General features: G+C 44.5%; 1 protein-coding gene across 1 annotated transcript in view; it reads right to left on the reverse strand.

Moving 5' to 3' along the window:
* sptlc2a (serine palmitoyltransferase, long chain base subunit 2a) overlaps positions 1-16164 on the reverse strand; it is a 52169-nt gene that overhangs the window by 10547 nt on the left and 25458 nt on the right. Inside the window, exon 9 of the mRNA XM_029729367.1 lies at positions 16032-16158. Within this exon, the coding sequence (XP_029585227.1) occupies positions 16032-16158 (127 nt within the window). The remainder of the gene's footprint in view (positions 1-16031; positions 16159-16164) is intronic.

Consider the following 16164-nt stretch of genomic DNA (forward strand, 5'->3'; position numbering starts at 1 on the left):
TTGGAGGGTTTGTATATTGGCCTGTAGTTCATTCAATGTAATTGGAGGATCCAGTGGGTTCTGGTAGTCTTTAATAGTTGATTCTAAGATTTGCATTTGATCATGTAAATGTTTTGGCTGTTTGTTCTTTGTTTGGAGAAGTGGGTTAACCATACATCTCCGTTTTGGATAGATAACTCTGCACACAACCCCCCTGAAAACATATTCCCACCCTTTCGACTCCATCCCCCCCTCCGGCTGTTCACACACACTGTGGGAAAGTATATACCCGACAGTGCAGGACTGACAGCACAGTATTATCACTGTGTGTATATATCCATCCTGCAAGGTCAGTCAGCCCATGCATGCCAGAGATGACTTGCACACTGGGCAGAGAGAATCACTTAGGGCTGTCCCGAATCGATAATGACCTTGATGAAAACAAAATGGCAGCAGGCTGCTTGGTCTGGTTCTGAGTCACTATCCTCTCATCTTCCTAATGGAGCTGTGTGTTGTGTTTCAACTGATACTGGACACTTGGCACTGCCCACCAATACACAAGACTACTGCCACTGCTGAGGGAGAGAAAGTAGAGGGAGGAGAGAGAGAGAGGGAGGAGGGGAGAGAGAGAAAGAAAGCGAGAGAAAGGAGGGGAGGGAGAGCGAGGAGGAGAGGGAGAGAGAATGGGAGAAAAATAACAATTTCTCTAACTCACGTTCACCCTCACACAAGCACATACTCGTTGCCATGTTCTCCAGCCATTTCCCTAATGAACCCAGCCTTTCCCCTCCAGAGCTGTGATCAGCTACATAAACTGTGAGGAGAACAAATGTATTAAGACCCAGAGCAGGGCTGGCCATCTGAAAGCAATAAGGCCTTACAGTGGGAGCAGTGTGTGTGTGTGTGTGTGTGTGTGTGTGTGGAGTGGTCGCTGACTTCAAGCTCTTCAGTCAGAGTGTTCTCTCTCCAGGGGGATGGGGTGCAGGGCTCTCCAAAGCAAATCTTTCTGGGGTACCCTTTCAACAGCTAGTTTCACAACACACACACACACACACACACACACACACACACACACACACACACACACACACACACACACACACACACACACACACACACACGTACGCAGTGGCACGGGCACACACACGTACACATACACACTTAACTCCTTCCAGACATGGGGCAAAAGGATCTGGAGTGAAAGATGGGGGGGGTGGAGAGATGAAGGAAGGGGGAGGGGTGGAGGGGGAAAAGGAGAGGGATTGAGGGGGGTGGAGGGGCGAAAGAGCTTCCAGATGTAGGGGCTGTTTCCCTTTCAGATGAAAGTTCCTCCTCACTTCCTTCTCATCTGAGAATGGGGGGAGAGGAGGAGAGAAGAGGGGTAGGAGGAGAAGGAGGGATAAGTACAAAACACCCACAGCGATTTGGAGGTTTCTACACCAGCTTCAGTTCAAGGGCTTCTGACAAGCAGAGATGGTCAGAACACACACACACGTAAGCATTTCGATGAACGATATATATATACGGTATACCATGTGTATCCTGTACATACGACTAATAAAACTTAACACACATCTCTGAGTAGTAGTAGAATAAGAAGCTGGGGTGGAAGCTCTATATGCCAATGTCCATGCAAAAACGGGTTCACACACACACACACACACACACACACACACACACACACACACACAGCCATGGAAAGATGAACTGTGTTAGAAGACTCTGGATTCTGTATCTAAACCATGCAAAGTAAAGACAAATGCCAGGTAGAGACAGAATGAGGCAAGGAGAGTGAGTTAATCACATCTAAATTTAAGACCGTTCAGAGACCAACCTTCTCCAATCTAATGTACAGTTCAATGTCCTGAAGAGACGATGGGACGTCTGACATCACTAACTCTGGACCCCACCTTTTCTCAGGAGTCAAGGGAAGTCAACACCTCCACTCTGAGATGGACGGGCTGGAGTTGGTATGGCCTGTCTCAATGTCAACCAGATATCACGCAAAACCTGTTTCTAGCCCGGATCCATCCAGTCTTAATCCACTCAATCATCCAACTGGATTCAAATCCAGTGAAGACAGATTTTGAATCAAAACAAATGAGTTGAACAAAAGCTTCTGTAAGTAGGACACATGGTTGTTAGCCATGTTCAGTCCTTGGTAGAGCAGTGGCACAATGTTCATCAAGGCACGAAATTGTTGGCCATGTTCAGAAATACATGCCTCCCTGACATGTACCCTACTGAAGATGGGGGGGAGAGAGACTAGAGTACCATTTCCCATCTATCCGTCGCACTTCCTGCATCTCCGTCTCATTTCCTGTCTGCCTTGGCCGTCACTCCGGATGAGACCCACATGCTCCCAGGCGTGACTGAGACCTCCCAACTTCCCAAACTCACCGGGAAAACCGTAATACCAGCGTGCATTCCCGAATGGGAGTTTTCCCTGCGTGGAAACAGGGATCGTTCCAAAGACTTTCTCCTGGGCTCCAGAGATAATATTTATCCCTTCAACATGTTCTTAGGATTACAGTTTACTCATCATCCTGTGACAACGGCTTTGTAAACCACTCCGAAGGATAATAACACATCTAACTCAACGGCATCTTGCCTTTTCACTTCAAATCTTATTCACCTGTGAAGCTAACTTGGATCCATCACAGCAGCTTTGTACAAGTGATATACAATATACAAAACATCTTTATAGTATTGCCTGTAGAAGTTGAATACATTATTATAATTAGTCTATCTGGGTGTGAGGCTTGCTGGCTGGTGCTGGCTGGTGCTTTGCAGTAATGGCTCCACCTCTGCTTCTTGTACCGATGAGGGTCTGGTAACAGAGATGCATGTCTCTCTTTCAGTAACATCTTATCCACTTGTTTTGTAGGTCGCAGTAGCTTCACATGGCTACTTAACCTTTATTTAGGCAGCGAGTCCCATTGAGACAACTGTCTCTTTTGCAAGAGAGCCCTGCATTACCAGCAGAAATGACACATTCAAAAATGAGACAACTAATGCTTCAAATCAAGGCAGGAGCATGGACAATACAAAAACACTATTATAAAAAAGTGGTTTTGTTGGCGAAGAGGTCCTCCAACAATATGAACTACCCGAAAGGCACAAATGCATCCAACTGTAGGGTATTCTGAAGATTGAACAAATACATAGCTTATGGAACAATAAGAAACTATTGTGCTACACCATGTCCTAATGAACACTGCCCTGGTCTGTGGTCCTGATAAGGCCTGGGCTATCCGTGAAGAATGACTGGGCTTGGCTCATAGATCTGAGAGGGTGTTTTTACACCACATTTAAAGGCCACTTTACAGGCCTGTAACTCCAGGGGTTATAGCTCTACTGTACTAGAGCCTGGCTAGGCACGCTGTATAAATAGAACCAAATCACACCATAGACTGAGTAATATATATATATATATATATATATATATATATATATATATATATATATATATATATATATATATATATACACTGTGTGTGTGTATAAAAAAAGCCCCGTTCCCACATAGTGTAGGATTAATTATCTGTGGTACACAGAGGAGAGAGACGCGCTTTGAAGGTCTTTTGATGGTTTTCCCATCAACTTCATCTCAGTGTTTTATCTGTGGACACTGGAAGGTTGAGTGAGAACCAAGCATGGATGGTTTTAACATCACCTCTAAAAGGCCAAGACGCAGTCTGAAAAACAACACAGAGGACGAGAACAGAGGAGAATGTTGAGGCTGATACATGGGTAGTGAGACTACGTGGTCATCTGTGACATCCACTCGTATGCACTGTGAACAAACATTGCCACATCCTAACTTGAGATGCGTGTATGTGACTAATTCTCACGCAAATCCTACACTTATCAATGCATGATCATTTCTGTGAAAGGTCAAGTTACACGCACACCTCTCTATTTCAGATTCTGCTCTAAGAGTGCATCTGTGGTGACATCAAGGGGGAGGGGGCAAGCGTCCCCCTCTAGCCCATTGAAGGACCACCCTGATGGGGGTTTAGAGGGTGTCGGTCCCCCTGGGGAACCACAGGATATCCGGCCACCTATATACGACCTCCAACTGAAGAAAATGTACATTGTGCATCCCACACGCACACACACACACACACACAAACACACATAGAGACCATTATATAAATGCACACACTCATGCAGGCATGCACACACACACTGACCCCTCCCCCAATTTGATTGCTTTTCCAGTCATGACCCAGTTCACACACACACAGCGATCATTAAAAATGCCAATTAGCACGCCACTATGCTAAAACACATGACTGACTGTCACTGTGGCCACAACATCACAATTTTGCAATATACACTGATGTCATTGACAGATTCAAGGTATGGTCAGCTCAGTGGTCAATCAAAGGGAAAGGCGGGGAGGAGAGAGCCAGATATGGACAGCTCAGCTGTCAGTCAAAGGGAGAGGTGGGGAGGAGGGCCAGGTACGGCCAGCTTAGTTGTCACACAAAGTAAGTGAGAGGCGAGGAAAAGAGCCAGGTATGCCAATGTGTCCTTCAACAGGTGTTTGACATATTTGGAGCAGCTCTCTATATACAGTGAATGAAGGGTGGAAAAAAGGAGGAGAGAGGATCTAGGATCAGTAGTCAACCTCCTGAGGCTGCAATAAGGGTAGGATGTCTTTGTCTGGCAGGAGTATGTGTATCAGATGTGGTGAGATGTGGACAACCTTGAACAAGGCTATGTTACAGAAACAGTCACTGAACGTACGCTCGAATGTGCATGCGCGCGCACACACACACACACACCATGGTTTCCGTCAATAAAAAATAAAAAATCCCATTGCAAAATAACGTTTTTTATTAATTGATGGAAATACCAGTCGATGGAAATAAATTTGACCGTCATGTTTAACGGTCTATAGGAACATTTGCATAATTAAAAACAAAATTGGCCTGGTTGTATTTTTGTTAGTCGTCATGCATCTTATTTATCCAACACAACTACACGTGCACAGCATACAGACTATTTTGAGTGGGATTTCTCCTGCTGCTCCTCAGCTGGTTGCAGCTGGAGTAAAACATGTGCTTTAAGAAGACCATTCATTCACTGAGCAACGATTCTAAATGCAATCGCGTGTTACAAACTGTTTTGGTGAACGGCAGAAAATAGCTACTATTTTTATTTCTCAACTGGTAATTGATGCACGCCTCTCATTCAACATTCAAGTGCAAGCTACAGTCTATCAGCGCGTCACCCACCACTTTACAACGTGAGCTGGAGGCAGAACGCATTTTGAAAACATACTTAATTGTTTGAAACCTGTATGTTTTACCTCACATTATGAGGCATGTCTCACCTTGGTTCAAAGTAGCCTATAGGTAAAATCCGACCATGGAAAAGTGGAGGCAATTATTTTATAAAGACTTCATAGGTGGCGCATACAATTTATCATCTTAACATTTCTACTGTTCAGGGTGTCAGTTATGATTTTCATATGTGCAACAGTTTACTGTGAGGAACTATAGTTTTAATATATTATCATTCACAATGGATGTAAAAAACAAAACAAAAAAACAACAAAAAACACCTTTCAACATTTCTGAGCAGCAGGCCAGGTACTTCTATGCGTGCTCAGGCTCACTCCTTCAACATTATCAGGACAGAGAAACCAGACCCATGCTCAATGTTCACATGGAGCACTCCAAACAAAAGACAATGAAATCATTTACAAACTTCATAGATGGTTACTCTGCAAACGACGTTTACACTCTGAGAACGAGAAAGGTAAATGACTGTAATTAATACATGCATTCAAATAAATTAAACGTAACCAAATGACAGGGATTAACGGTACATTTACTACTGGTGACATACGTAATGGGGAATTGATTAAAAAAAAGAATAAGCAACGGTAAAACAATTCACACAAGGAAACAATGAATGCGCAAGAATTGGCAGGAGACAGCTGAGCCATTCTGGAGAGAGACTCGCCTACAGTGCATTCGGAAAGGATTCAGACCACTTGACATTTTCCACATTTTGTTAAATTTCAGTCTTATTCTAAAATGGCTTCAATATTTTTCTTTCTTCATCAATCTACACACTACCCCATAATGACAAAATGAAAACAGTGTTTAGAAATTTTTGCAAATGTATAAACAAAAAAACAGAAATACCTTATATACATAAGTATTCAGACACTTTGCAATGAGACTTGAAATTGAACACAGGTGCATCCTGTTTCCATTGATCATCCTTGAGATGTTTCTACAACTTGATTGGAGTCCACCTGTGGTAAATTCAATTGATTGGACATGATTTGGAAAGGCACACGCCTGTCTATATAAGGTCCCACAGTTGACAGTGCATGTCAGAGCAAAAACCAAGCCATGAGGTCAAAGGAATTGTCCGTAGAGTTCCGAGACAGGATTGTGTCGAGGCACAGATCTGGGGAAGGGTACCAAAACATTTCTGCAGCATTGAAGGTCCCCAACAACACAGTGGCCTCCATTCTTAAATGAAAAATGTTTGGAACCACCAAGACTCTTCCTAGAGCTGGCCACCCAGCCAAACTGAGTAATCAGGGGAGAAGGGCCTTGGTCAGGGTGGTGACCAAGAACCGATGGTCACTCTGACAGAGCTCCAGAGTTCCTCTGTGGAGATGGGAGAACCTTCCAGAAAGCCAACTTTCTCTGCAGCACTCCGCCAATCAGGCCTTTATGGTAAAGTGGCCAGACAAAGCCCCTCTTCAGTAAAAAGGCTCATGACAGCCCTCTTGGAGTTTGCCAAAAGGCACCTAAAGACTCAGACCATGAGAAATAAGATTATCTGGTCTGATGAAACCAAGATTGAACTCTTTGGCCTGAATGGCAAGCGTGAAGTCTGGAGGAAACCTGGCACCATCCCTACGGTGAAGCCTGGTGGTGGCAGCATCATGCTGTGGGGATATTATTCAGCAGCAGGGACTGTGAGACTAGTCAGGATCGAGGGGAACGGACCAAAGTACAGAGAGATACTTGATGAAAACCTGCTCCAGAGCAGTCAGGACCTCAAGACTGGGGCGAAGGTTCACCTTCCAACAAGACAACGACCCTAAGCACACAGCCAAGACAACGCAGGAGTGGCTTCGGGACAAGTCTCTGAATGTCCTTGAGTGGCCCAGCCAGAGCCTGGACTTGAACCCAATCGAACATCTCTGGAGAGACCTGAAAATAACTGTGCAACGACGCTCTCCATACAACCTGACAGAGCTTGAGAGGATCTGCAGAGAAAATTGGGAGAAACTCCCCAAATACAGATGTGCCAAGCTTGTAGCGTCATATCTAATAAATACCTAAGTCTGTAACGCCAAAGGTGCTTCAACAAAGTACTGAGTAAAGGGTCTGAACTTAAGTAAATGTAATATTTCAGATTTTATTTTTTATACATTTGCAAAAATGTCTAAAACCTATTATTGATTTGGCATTATGGGGTATTGTGTGTATATTTTTGAGTAAGGCTGTAACATAACAAAATGTGGAAAGAGTCAAGGGGTCTGAATACTTTCCGAATGCATTGCATACCTTTGCCAAACACCCCTCCCCTTCTTCATTTCTCAACATTTTAAATTATACTCAAGACACATTATCTTCAGACATATTTTAGACGGCTTTCACTGACGGCTTGTGATTTGAAACAATCCACAGAAATTTGATCCTTGACTCCTCTGTGGCTAAGACATGCTTTCTGGGGATTTATTTAGAATTATATTATTTATTTCTGTATGAACAGGAGTAATTATACAAATACACTGCTCAAAAAATAACACATCCTAGATCTGAATGAATGAAATAATCTTATTAAATACTTTTTTCTTTACATAGTTGAATGTGCTGACAACAAAATCACACAAAAATAAAATCAATGGAAATCCAATTTATCAACCCATGGAGGTCTGGATTTGGAGTCACACTCAAAATTAAAGTGGAAAACCACACTACAGGATGATCCAACTTTGATGTAATGTCCTTAAAACAAGTCAAAATGAGGCTCAGTAGTGTGTGTGGCCTCCACGTGCCTGTATGACCTCCCTACAACGCCTGGGCATGCTCCTGATGAGGTGGCGGATGGTCTCCTGAGGGATCTCCTCCCAGACCTGGACTAAAGCATCCGCCAACTCCTGGACAGTCTGTGGTGCAACGTGGCGTTGGTGGATGGAGCGAGACATGATGTCCCAGATGTGCTCAATTGGATTCAGGTCTGGGGAACGGGCGGGCCAGTCCATAGCATCAATGCCTTCCTCTTGCAGGAACTGCTGACAAACTCCAGCCACATGAGGTCTAGCATTGTCTTGCATTAGGAGGAACCCAGGGCCAACCGCACCAGCATATGGTCTCACAAGAGGTCTGAGGATCTCATCTCGGTACCTAATGGCAGTCAGGCTACCTCTGGCAAGCACGGAGGGCTGTGCGGCCCCCCAAAGAAATGCCACCACACACCATGACTGACCCACCGCCAAATCAGTCATGCTGGAGGATGTTGCAGGCAGCAGAACGCTCTCCACGGCATCTCCAGACTCTGTCACGTCTGTCACACGTGCTCAGTGTGAACCTGCTTTCATCTGTGAAGAGCGCAGGGCGCCAGTGGCGAATTTGCCAATCTTGGTGTTCTCTGGCAAATGCCAAACGTCCTGCACGGTGTTGGGCTGTAAGCACAACCCCCACCTGTGGACGTCGGGCCCTCATGGAGTCTGTTTCTGACCATTTGAGCAGACACATGCACATTTGTGGCCTGCTGGAGGTTATTTTGCAGGGCTCTGGCAGTGCTCCTCCTTGCACAAAGACGGAGGTAGCGGTCCTGCTGCTGGGTTGTTGCCCTCCTACGGCCTCCTCCACGTCTCCTGATGTACTGGCCTGTCTCCTGGTAGCGCCTCCATGCTCTGGACACTACGCTGACAGACACAGCAAACCCTTTTGCCACAGCTCGCATTGATGTGCCATCCTGGATGAGCTGCACTACCTGAGCCACTTGTGTGGGTTGTAGACTCCGTCTCTTGCTACCACTAGAGTGAAAGCACCACCAGCATTCAAAAGTGACCAAAACATCAGCCAGGAAGCATAGGAACTGAGAAGTGGTCTGTGGTCACCACCTGCAGAACCACTCCTTTATTGGGGGTGTCTTGCTAATTGCCTATAATTTCCACCTGTTGTCTATTCCATTTGCACAACAGCATGCGAAATTTATTGTCAATCAGTGTTGCTTCCTAAGTGGACAGTTTGATTTCACAGAAGTGTGATTGACTTGGGAGTTACATTGTGTTGTTTAAGTGTTCCCTTTATTTTTTTGAGCAGTGTATATCCAAATGTATTTCCAGCTGTCACATATGGAACCGTTATCAGGTGCTCTGTCTAGAATGGTGTTTTTCCCAGGTGCTCTGTCTAGAATGGTGTTTTTCCAGGTGCTCTGTTTAGAATGGTGTTTTTCCAGGTGCTCTGTTTAGAATGGTGTTTTCCCTGGTGCTCTGTTTAGAATGGTGTTTTCCCAGGTGCTCTGTTTAGAATGTATTTTTTCCCTGCAAATTGCCTCTTTGCAAATGTTTGAAAATTACGTTTTATTGGCTTCTTCATTACATGAGTTGCCTGTTCTGTTCAGGTGTATTATCATAATCTAAATGTGATATTTTTTATCATTCTGAGCACCGAAGGTGGACGCCCTAATGGGTTATGCACACAATACATATGGGTCCACTACATTTCTCAAATGGACAGTCAATTTAAAATCTTCCCGTCATGTTGTCCGGCTCCACATTTTCCTAGCGGAAACCCGGACACACACACACACACACACACACACACTTCACCTGGGGCGGACAGGGCAAGAGCAACTATTTGTTGTCGTTGTCCTGCCGTGATTAAGTGGCATGTGTGTGTATGAAAGTGTGCGTAAATGCCCTCGTTCTTGCACGTGTACAAAAGTGTGTGTGAGAGAGAGTTATTTGAGAGGGCCTCACCAAAGGGCCGATCAGTGTGGCCTGCTGGGTAATTGTTGCCATATTGGAGGGGTTGGTCGGGGCTCTGGGTTAGATATTGTACCTGGAAAGACTCTGTGCATCTGTGGAAGCCATCACTCTTATTTAATGAGTGGTGAAAAACACAAGAGGGCAGAAACTAAAAACCTCCCACATGACATTCTTTCCCTCCATCAAAAGCATGAAAGTGAAACAATAGTGATAATTCAAGGTTAGGGTTGACTGTACTGAATGTATTGTACAGAGAGAGGAAAAAGTATGTGAGGACTGTTTTTTTCCCCACAATATGTTTAAATTAAAATTATGCAACACTAAGCAGGGACAGAGACAGGAATAAAGTAAGCGAGTGAGTGTGTGGCTGTGTCTGCAGCCATGGCCAGTACTGTAGAGGGGTATACTACAAAGCCAGATGCCTTTGATAAGCAACCAGAAATCACTAGAGATTTTCTAGAATATTAAAAAAGCTAAACTTAGATTGTGGAATCAAATCGGACCATTTCAAGCTTCCCTTAAAAAACAAATTTGCACACGCACACACACACACACACAGTCAAAAGTTTGGACACCTACTCATTCAAGTGTTTTTCTTTATTTGTACTATTTCTACATTGTACAAAAATAGTGAAGACATCAAAACTATGAAATAACACATGGAATCACGTGTGTTAATCAAAATATATTTTAAATTTGAGATTCCTCAAAGTAGCCACACTTTGACTTGATGACAGCTTTGCATACTCTTGGCATTCTCTCAACCAGCTTCACCTGGAATGCTTTTCCAACATTCTCGAAGGAGTTCCCACATCTGCTGAGCACTTGTTGGCTGCTTTTCCTTCAATCTGCGGTCCAACTCATCCCAAACCTTCTCAATTGGGTTGAGGTCATGTGATTGTGGAGGCCAGGTCATCTGATGCAGCACTCCATCACTCTCCTTCTAGGTCAAATAGCCATTACACAGCCTGGAGGTGTGTTGGGTCATTGTCCTGTTGAAAAACAAATGATAGTCCCACTAAGCCCAAACCAGATGGGATGGCGTATCGCTGAATGCTGTGGTAGCCATGTGGGTTAAGTGTGACTTGAATTTTAAGTAAATCATAGACAGTGTCACCAGCAAAGCACCCCAACACCATCACACCTCCTCCCCCATGCTTCACGGTGGGAACCACACATGCGGAGATCATCCGTTCACCTACTTTGCGATTTCCACCGGTCTAATATCCATTGCTCGTGTTTCTTGGCCCAAGCAAGTCTCTCGTGTCCTTTAGTAGTGGTTTCTTTGCAGCAATTCAATCACGAAGGCCTGATTCACGCCTGTTACTTGAACTCTGTGAAGCAATTATTTGGGATGCAAAAAAAATAAAATTACAATTACATTTTTTTTTTTTAAATGGATGCAATCTGAGGTGCAGTTAATTGCCGATTTCTGAGGCTGGTAACTCTAATGAACTTATCCTCTGCAGCAGAGGTAACTCTGGGTCTTCCTTTCGTGTGGCGGTCCTAATGAGAGCCAGTTTCATCACAGAACTTGATGGTTTTTGCGACTGCACTTGAAGAATCTTTAAAAGTTCTTGACATTTTCTGGATTGACTGACCTTCATGTCTTAAAGTAATGATTGACTGTCGTTTCTCTTTGATTATGTGAGCTGTTCTTGCCATAATATGGACTTGGTCTTTTACCAAATAGGGCTATCGTCTGTATACTACCCATACCTTGTCACAACACAACTGATTGGCTCAAATGCATTAAGAAGGTAAGAAATTACACAAATTCACTTTTAACAAGGCACAGCTGTTAATTGAAATACATTCCAGGTGACTACCTCATGAAGCTGATTGAGAAAATGCCTAGTGTGTGCAAAGCTGTCATCAAGGCAAAGGGTGGCTACTTTGAAAAATCTCAAATATAAAAAATATTTTGATTTGTTTAACACTTTTTTGGTTACTAAATTATTCCATGTGTTAATTCAGTCTACAATGCAGAAAATAGTAAAACAAAAATAAAAAAAATATAGAATTAGTAGGGGTGTCCAAACTTTTGACTGGTACTGTATATCCAAATATTTATGATAGTTAGCTGGCTAACTTCTTAATCCTGCTTTGTAGTATACCCCTGAAGTAGCTGGACTAACATAAATCAACATCCCTTTACAACTTTGAAAAACATTTCACATGCTGTCAGAAGTCATCGTTTACTCCTTTGGACTCTAAAATGTATTACAAAATGTATCACACACACAAAATGACAAAACAAAAATAGGTTTTATTTTTTGTGTACAAATGTATTAAAAATAAAAACCTTAAATGTCACGTTTACATAAGTATTCAGACCCTTTACTCAGTACTTTGTTGAAGCACCTTTGGCAGCGATTAAAGCTTAGAGTCTTCTTGGGTATGATGCTACAAGCTTGGCACACCTGTATTTGGAGAGTTTCTCCCAATCTTTTCTGCAGATCTTCTCAAGCTCTGTCAGGTTGGATGGGGAGCGTTGCTGCACAGCTATTTTCAGGTCTCCAGAGATTTTCGATCGGGTTCAAGTCTGGGCCACTCAAGGACATTCAGACTTGTCCCGAAGCCACTCCTGCGTTGTCTTGGCTGTGTGCTTAGGGTCGTTGTCTTGTTGGAAGGTGAACCTTCGCCCCAGTCTGAGTGCTCGTACTTTGCTCTGTTCATCTTTCCCTCAATCCTGACTAGTCTCCCAGTCCCTGCCGCTGAAAACCATCCCCACAGGTTTCCTCCAGACGTGACGCTTGGCATTCCGTTCAATCTTGGTTTCATCAGACCAGAGAATCTTGTTTCTCATGGTCTGAGTCCTTTAGGTGCCTTTTGGCAAACTCCAAGTGGGCTGTCATGTGTCTTTTACTGAGGAGTGGCTTCTGGTTGTTTTTCTGAAAGGTTCTTGGTCACCTCCCTTACCAAGGCCCTTCTCCCCCGATTGCTCAGTTTTGCAGGGCAGCCAGCTCTAGGAAGAGTCTTGGTGGTTCCAAACTTCTTCCAATAAGAATGATGGAGGCCTGTGTTCTTGGGGACCTTCAATGCTGCATTAATGTTTTGGTACCCTTCCGTAGATCTGTGCCTCGACACAATCCTGTCTCGGAGCTCAACGGGCAATTCTTTTGACCTCATGGCTTGGTTTTTGCTCTGACATGCAGTGTCAACTGTGGGACCTTTATATAGACAGGTGTGTGCCTTTCCAAATCACGTCCAATCAATTGAATTTACCACAGGTGGACTCCAATCAAGTTGTAGAAACATCTCAAGGATGATCAATGGAAATAGGATGCCCCTGAACTACATTGAGTCTCATAGCAAAGTTTTTTTTAATACATTTACAAACATTTCTAAAAACCTATTCACCCCGCTAACATTTAGAAGGTGGAGACAGTACAGTTGCATCAAAGCTGGGACCGAGAGACTGAGAAAGAGTTTCCACTATCCAGCCTCCGCCCAGTACCCCGCCGTGAACCTTAGTCACTGTTCTAGCCAGGCTACCACCAGGAACACTACCCTGCACCAAAGAGACTGCTGCCCTATGTAGAGTCATTGAACACTGGTTACTTTAATAATGTTTACATACTGTTTCACCCACTTTATATGTATATACTGTAATCTCGACTAGTCATGGCTCATCCTATATAACTACTGCTGTAAACACCTTTTCTATTCAACACTGTCTATACACTCCATTATATTTATATACATTATTAGGGGTGTGACGTTTAAACAAAATTGGGATCGTTAACGTTTAGAAAAAAATCCCTAAGTGAAAAACAGTACAGTTATCACAAAACTACCACTAACAGGCCCCAATCATCATCATAAAGCGTAAAATAAACATTTAACAAATACCTAACGCAACAATGCTGAACGTTAGGAGGAGATCTACATCTTTCAAATGATTTGCCACGGATATAAAGCGCTCCGTAAATCATCCTCGTTAACAGTAAAAAAAAATACAAATATAATGGCAGCGAGTGAGACAGCAGTGAGGTCCTGTATGGCAATACTTAGAGAAGTTAAATGAGAAGGTTGTGAAATGCAAACTCTGCGACGTGGAATTGAGCTATAGTGGCAGTATAGGTGCAACGCTGAATGGGAGGCACCGTGAGATCCAACCCGTTCCTGCAGCACCGTGAGACCCAACCCGTTCCTGCAGCACCGTGAGACCCAACCTGTTCCTGCAGCACCGTGAGACCCAACCCGTTCCTGCAGCACCGTGAGACCCAACCCGTTCCTGCAGCACCGTGAGACCCAACCCGTTCCTGGCAGCACCGTGAGACCCAACCCGTTCCTGGCAGCACCGTGAGACCCAACCCGTTCCTGGCAGCACCGTGAGACCCAACCCGTTCCTGGCAGCACCGTGAGACCCAACCCGTTCCTGCAGCACCGTGAGACCCAACCCGTTCCTGCAGCACCGTGAGACCCAACCCGTTCCTGGCAGCACCGTGAGACCCAACCCGTTCCTGGCAGCACCGTGAGACCCAACCCGTTCCTGGCAGCACCGTGAGACCCAACCCGTTCCTGGCAGCACCGTGAGACCCAACCCGTTCCTGGCAGCACCGTGAGACCCAACCCGTTCCTGCAGCACCGTGAGACCCAACCCGTTCCTGCAGCACCGTGAGACCCAACCCGTTCCTGCAGCACCGTGAGACCCAACCCGTTCCTGGCAGCACCGTGAGACCCAACCCGTTCCTGGCAGCACCGTGAGACCCAACCCGTTCCTGGCAGCACCGTGAGACCCAACCCGTTCCTGGCAGCACCGTGAGACCCAACCCGTTCCTGGCAGCACCGTGAGACCCAACCCGTTCCTCACTACAAGGGACGGAGTGAGAAAAATCACAGCGCTGATTACAGAAATTATTGCAGTTGATATGCAGCCATTGTCAATGGTAGAAGATGTCGCCTTCAGTGTTGCCCTATTGGCATGTCTAGAACCAGACTACAAGACGCATGTCGAAAAACTGATGGATGAAATTGTGCAATGATTACTCTGCAAGTAGGCCTACAAAGCTCCAGCTCTTGAACAACAAGAACCTAATATTTATAAATTCCATTCTTTTACTTTTTAGATTTGTGTATTGTTGTGCATTGTTAGATATTACTGTACTGCACTGTTGGAGCTAGGAACACATGCATTTCACTACACCCGCAATAACTTCTGCTAAATATGTGTATGTGACCAATAAAATGTACAGATTGTTGGACGTCAATGAACACACTGTCATACATCACTGCAACGACCCATCACGTTAATGAGAAGTGGGACATGAAGTCCCAGGAACTACTGACAATTAAGAACGTGGAGGAGGCACAGAGCAGAGAAACTAAAACGGCATTAACTACCATCGTTGCTGATTGGGTGGGGGACAGTAGTAAGGTGAGCGTACACATACACATATGACTCAGTTACACCAGCTCTGTCAGGAGGAATGGGCCAAATTCACCCAACTTATTGTGGGAAGGTGGTGGAAGGCTACCCGAAACGTTTGACACATTTCATTCCGGTCCCTGACATTGCTCATTCTGATATTTATTAATTTCCTTATTATTATTATTATTGATCTTTTCTGGATTGTGTGTGTATTTTTTAAATTTATTATTGCTTGGTATTACTGCACTGTTGGAGCTAGAAACACAAGCATTTCACTGCACCCGCGATAACCTGCAAATCTGTGTACACGACCAATAGCCTACTGTATAGTCAGTGTTTACCCAAGCTTGGGTATAGCAAGTACAGTACGTTTCCACCAATATAGAACACTGATTACCTCACACACAGTCAGTAAATCAGAACCCCACTCTGTATCTGTCCAGAAACTAAGTTTGTCTGTTGAGAGCATTCTGCCATGCTCCAGTCTTAAACAAGCTTCTGCCGCCCCCTTGTGGTGAAGCATGGTATGGGCCAACAAACAACACCTCAGTACAAACCACAGAGCAAAAACATCCTCTAACACCTTTTACAGCTCAGTGCAATGTCTTCAAAATGGCATTTCATTGCATCAGTGTGTGTGGGGGAAATATCAGCTTTTCACTCTACTGCGTTTCTATGTGTCGGACTCACCTAGCGTTGTCCCGTCCTCCCCCATAATGCACTTCATAGAAGCGATGATCTGCTCTACGACAGGAGGTGACATGGACGCGGCGTACACCGCACTGTGAGAGTGGGAACGCAGGTACTCCATCAACTCCTAGAA

Source organism: Salmo trutta, chromosome 33, assembly GCF_901001165.1.
Source record: "Salmo trutta chromosome 33, fSalTru1.1, whole genome shotgun sequence".
Lineage (NCBI taxonomy): Eukaryota > Metazoa > Chordata > Actinopteri > Salmoniformes > Salmonidae > Salmo > Salmo trutta.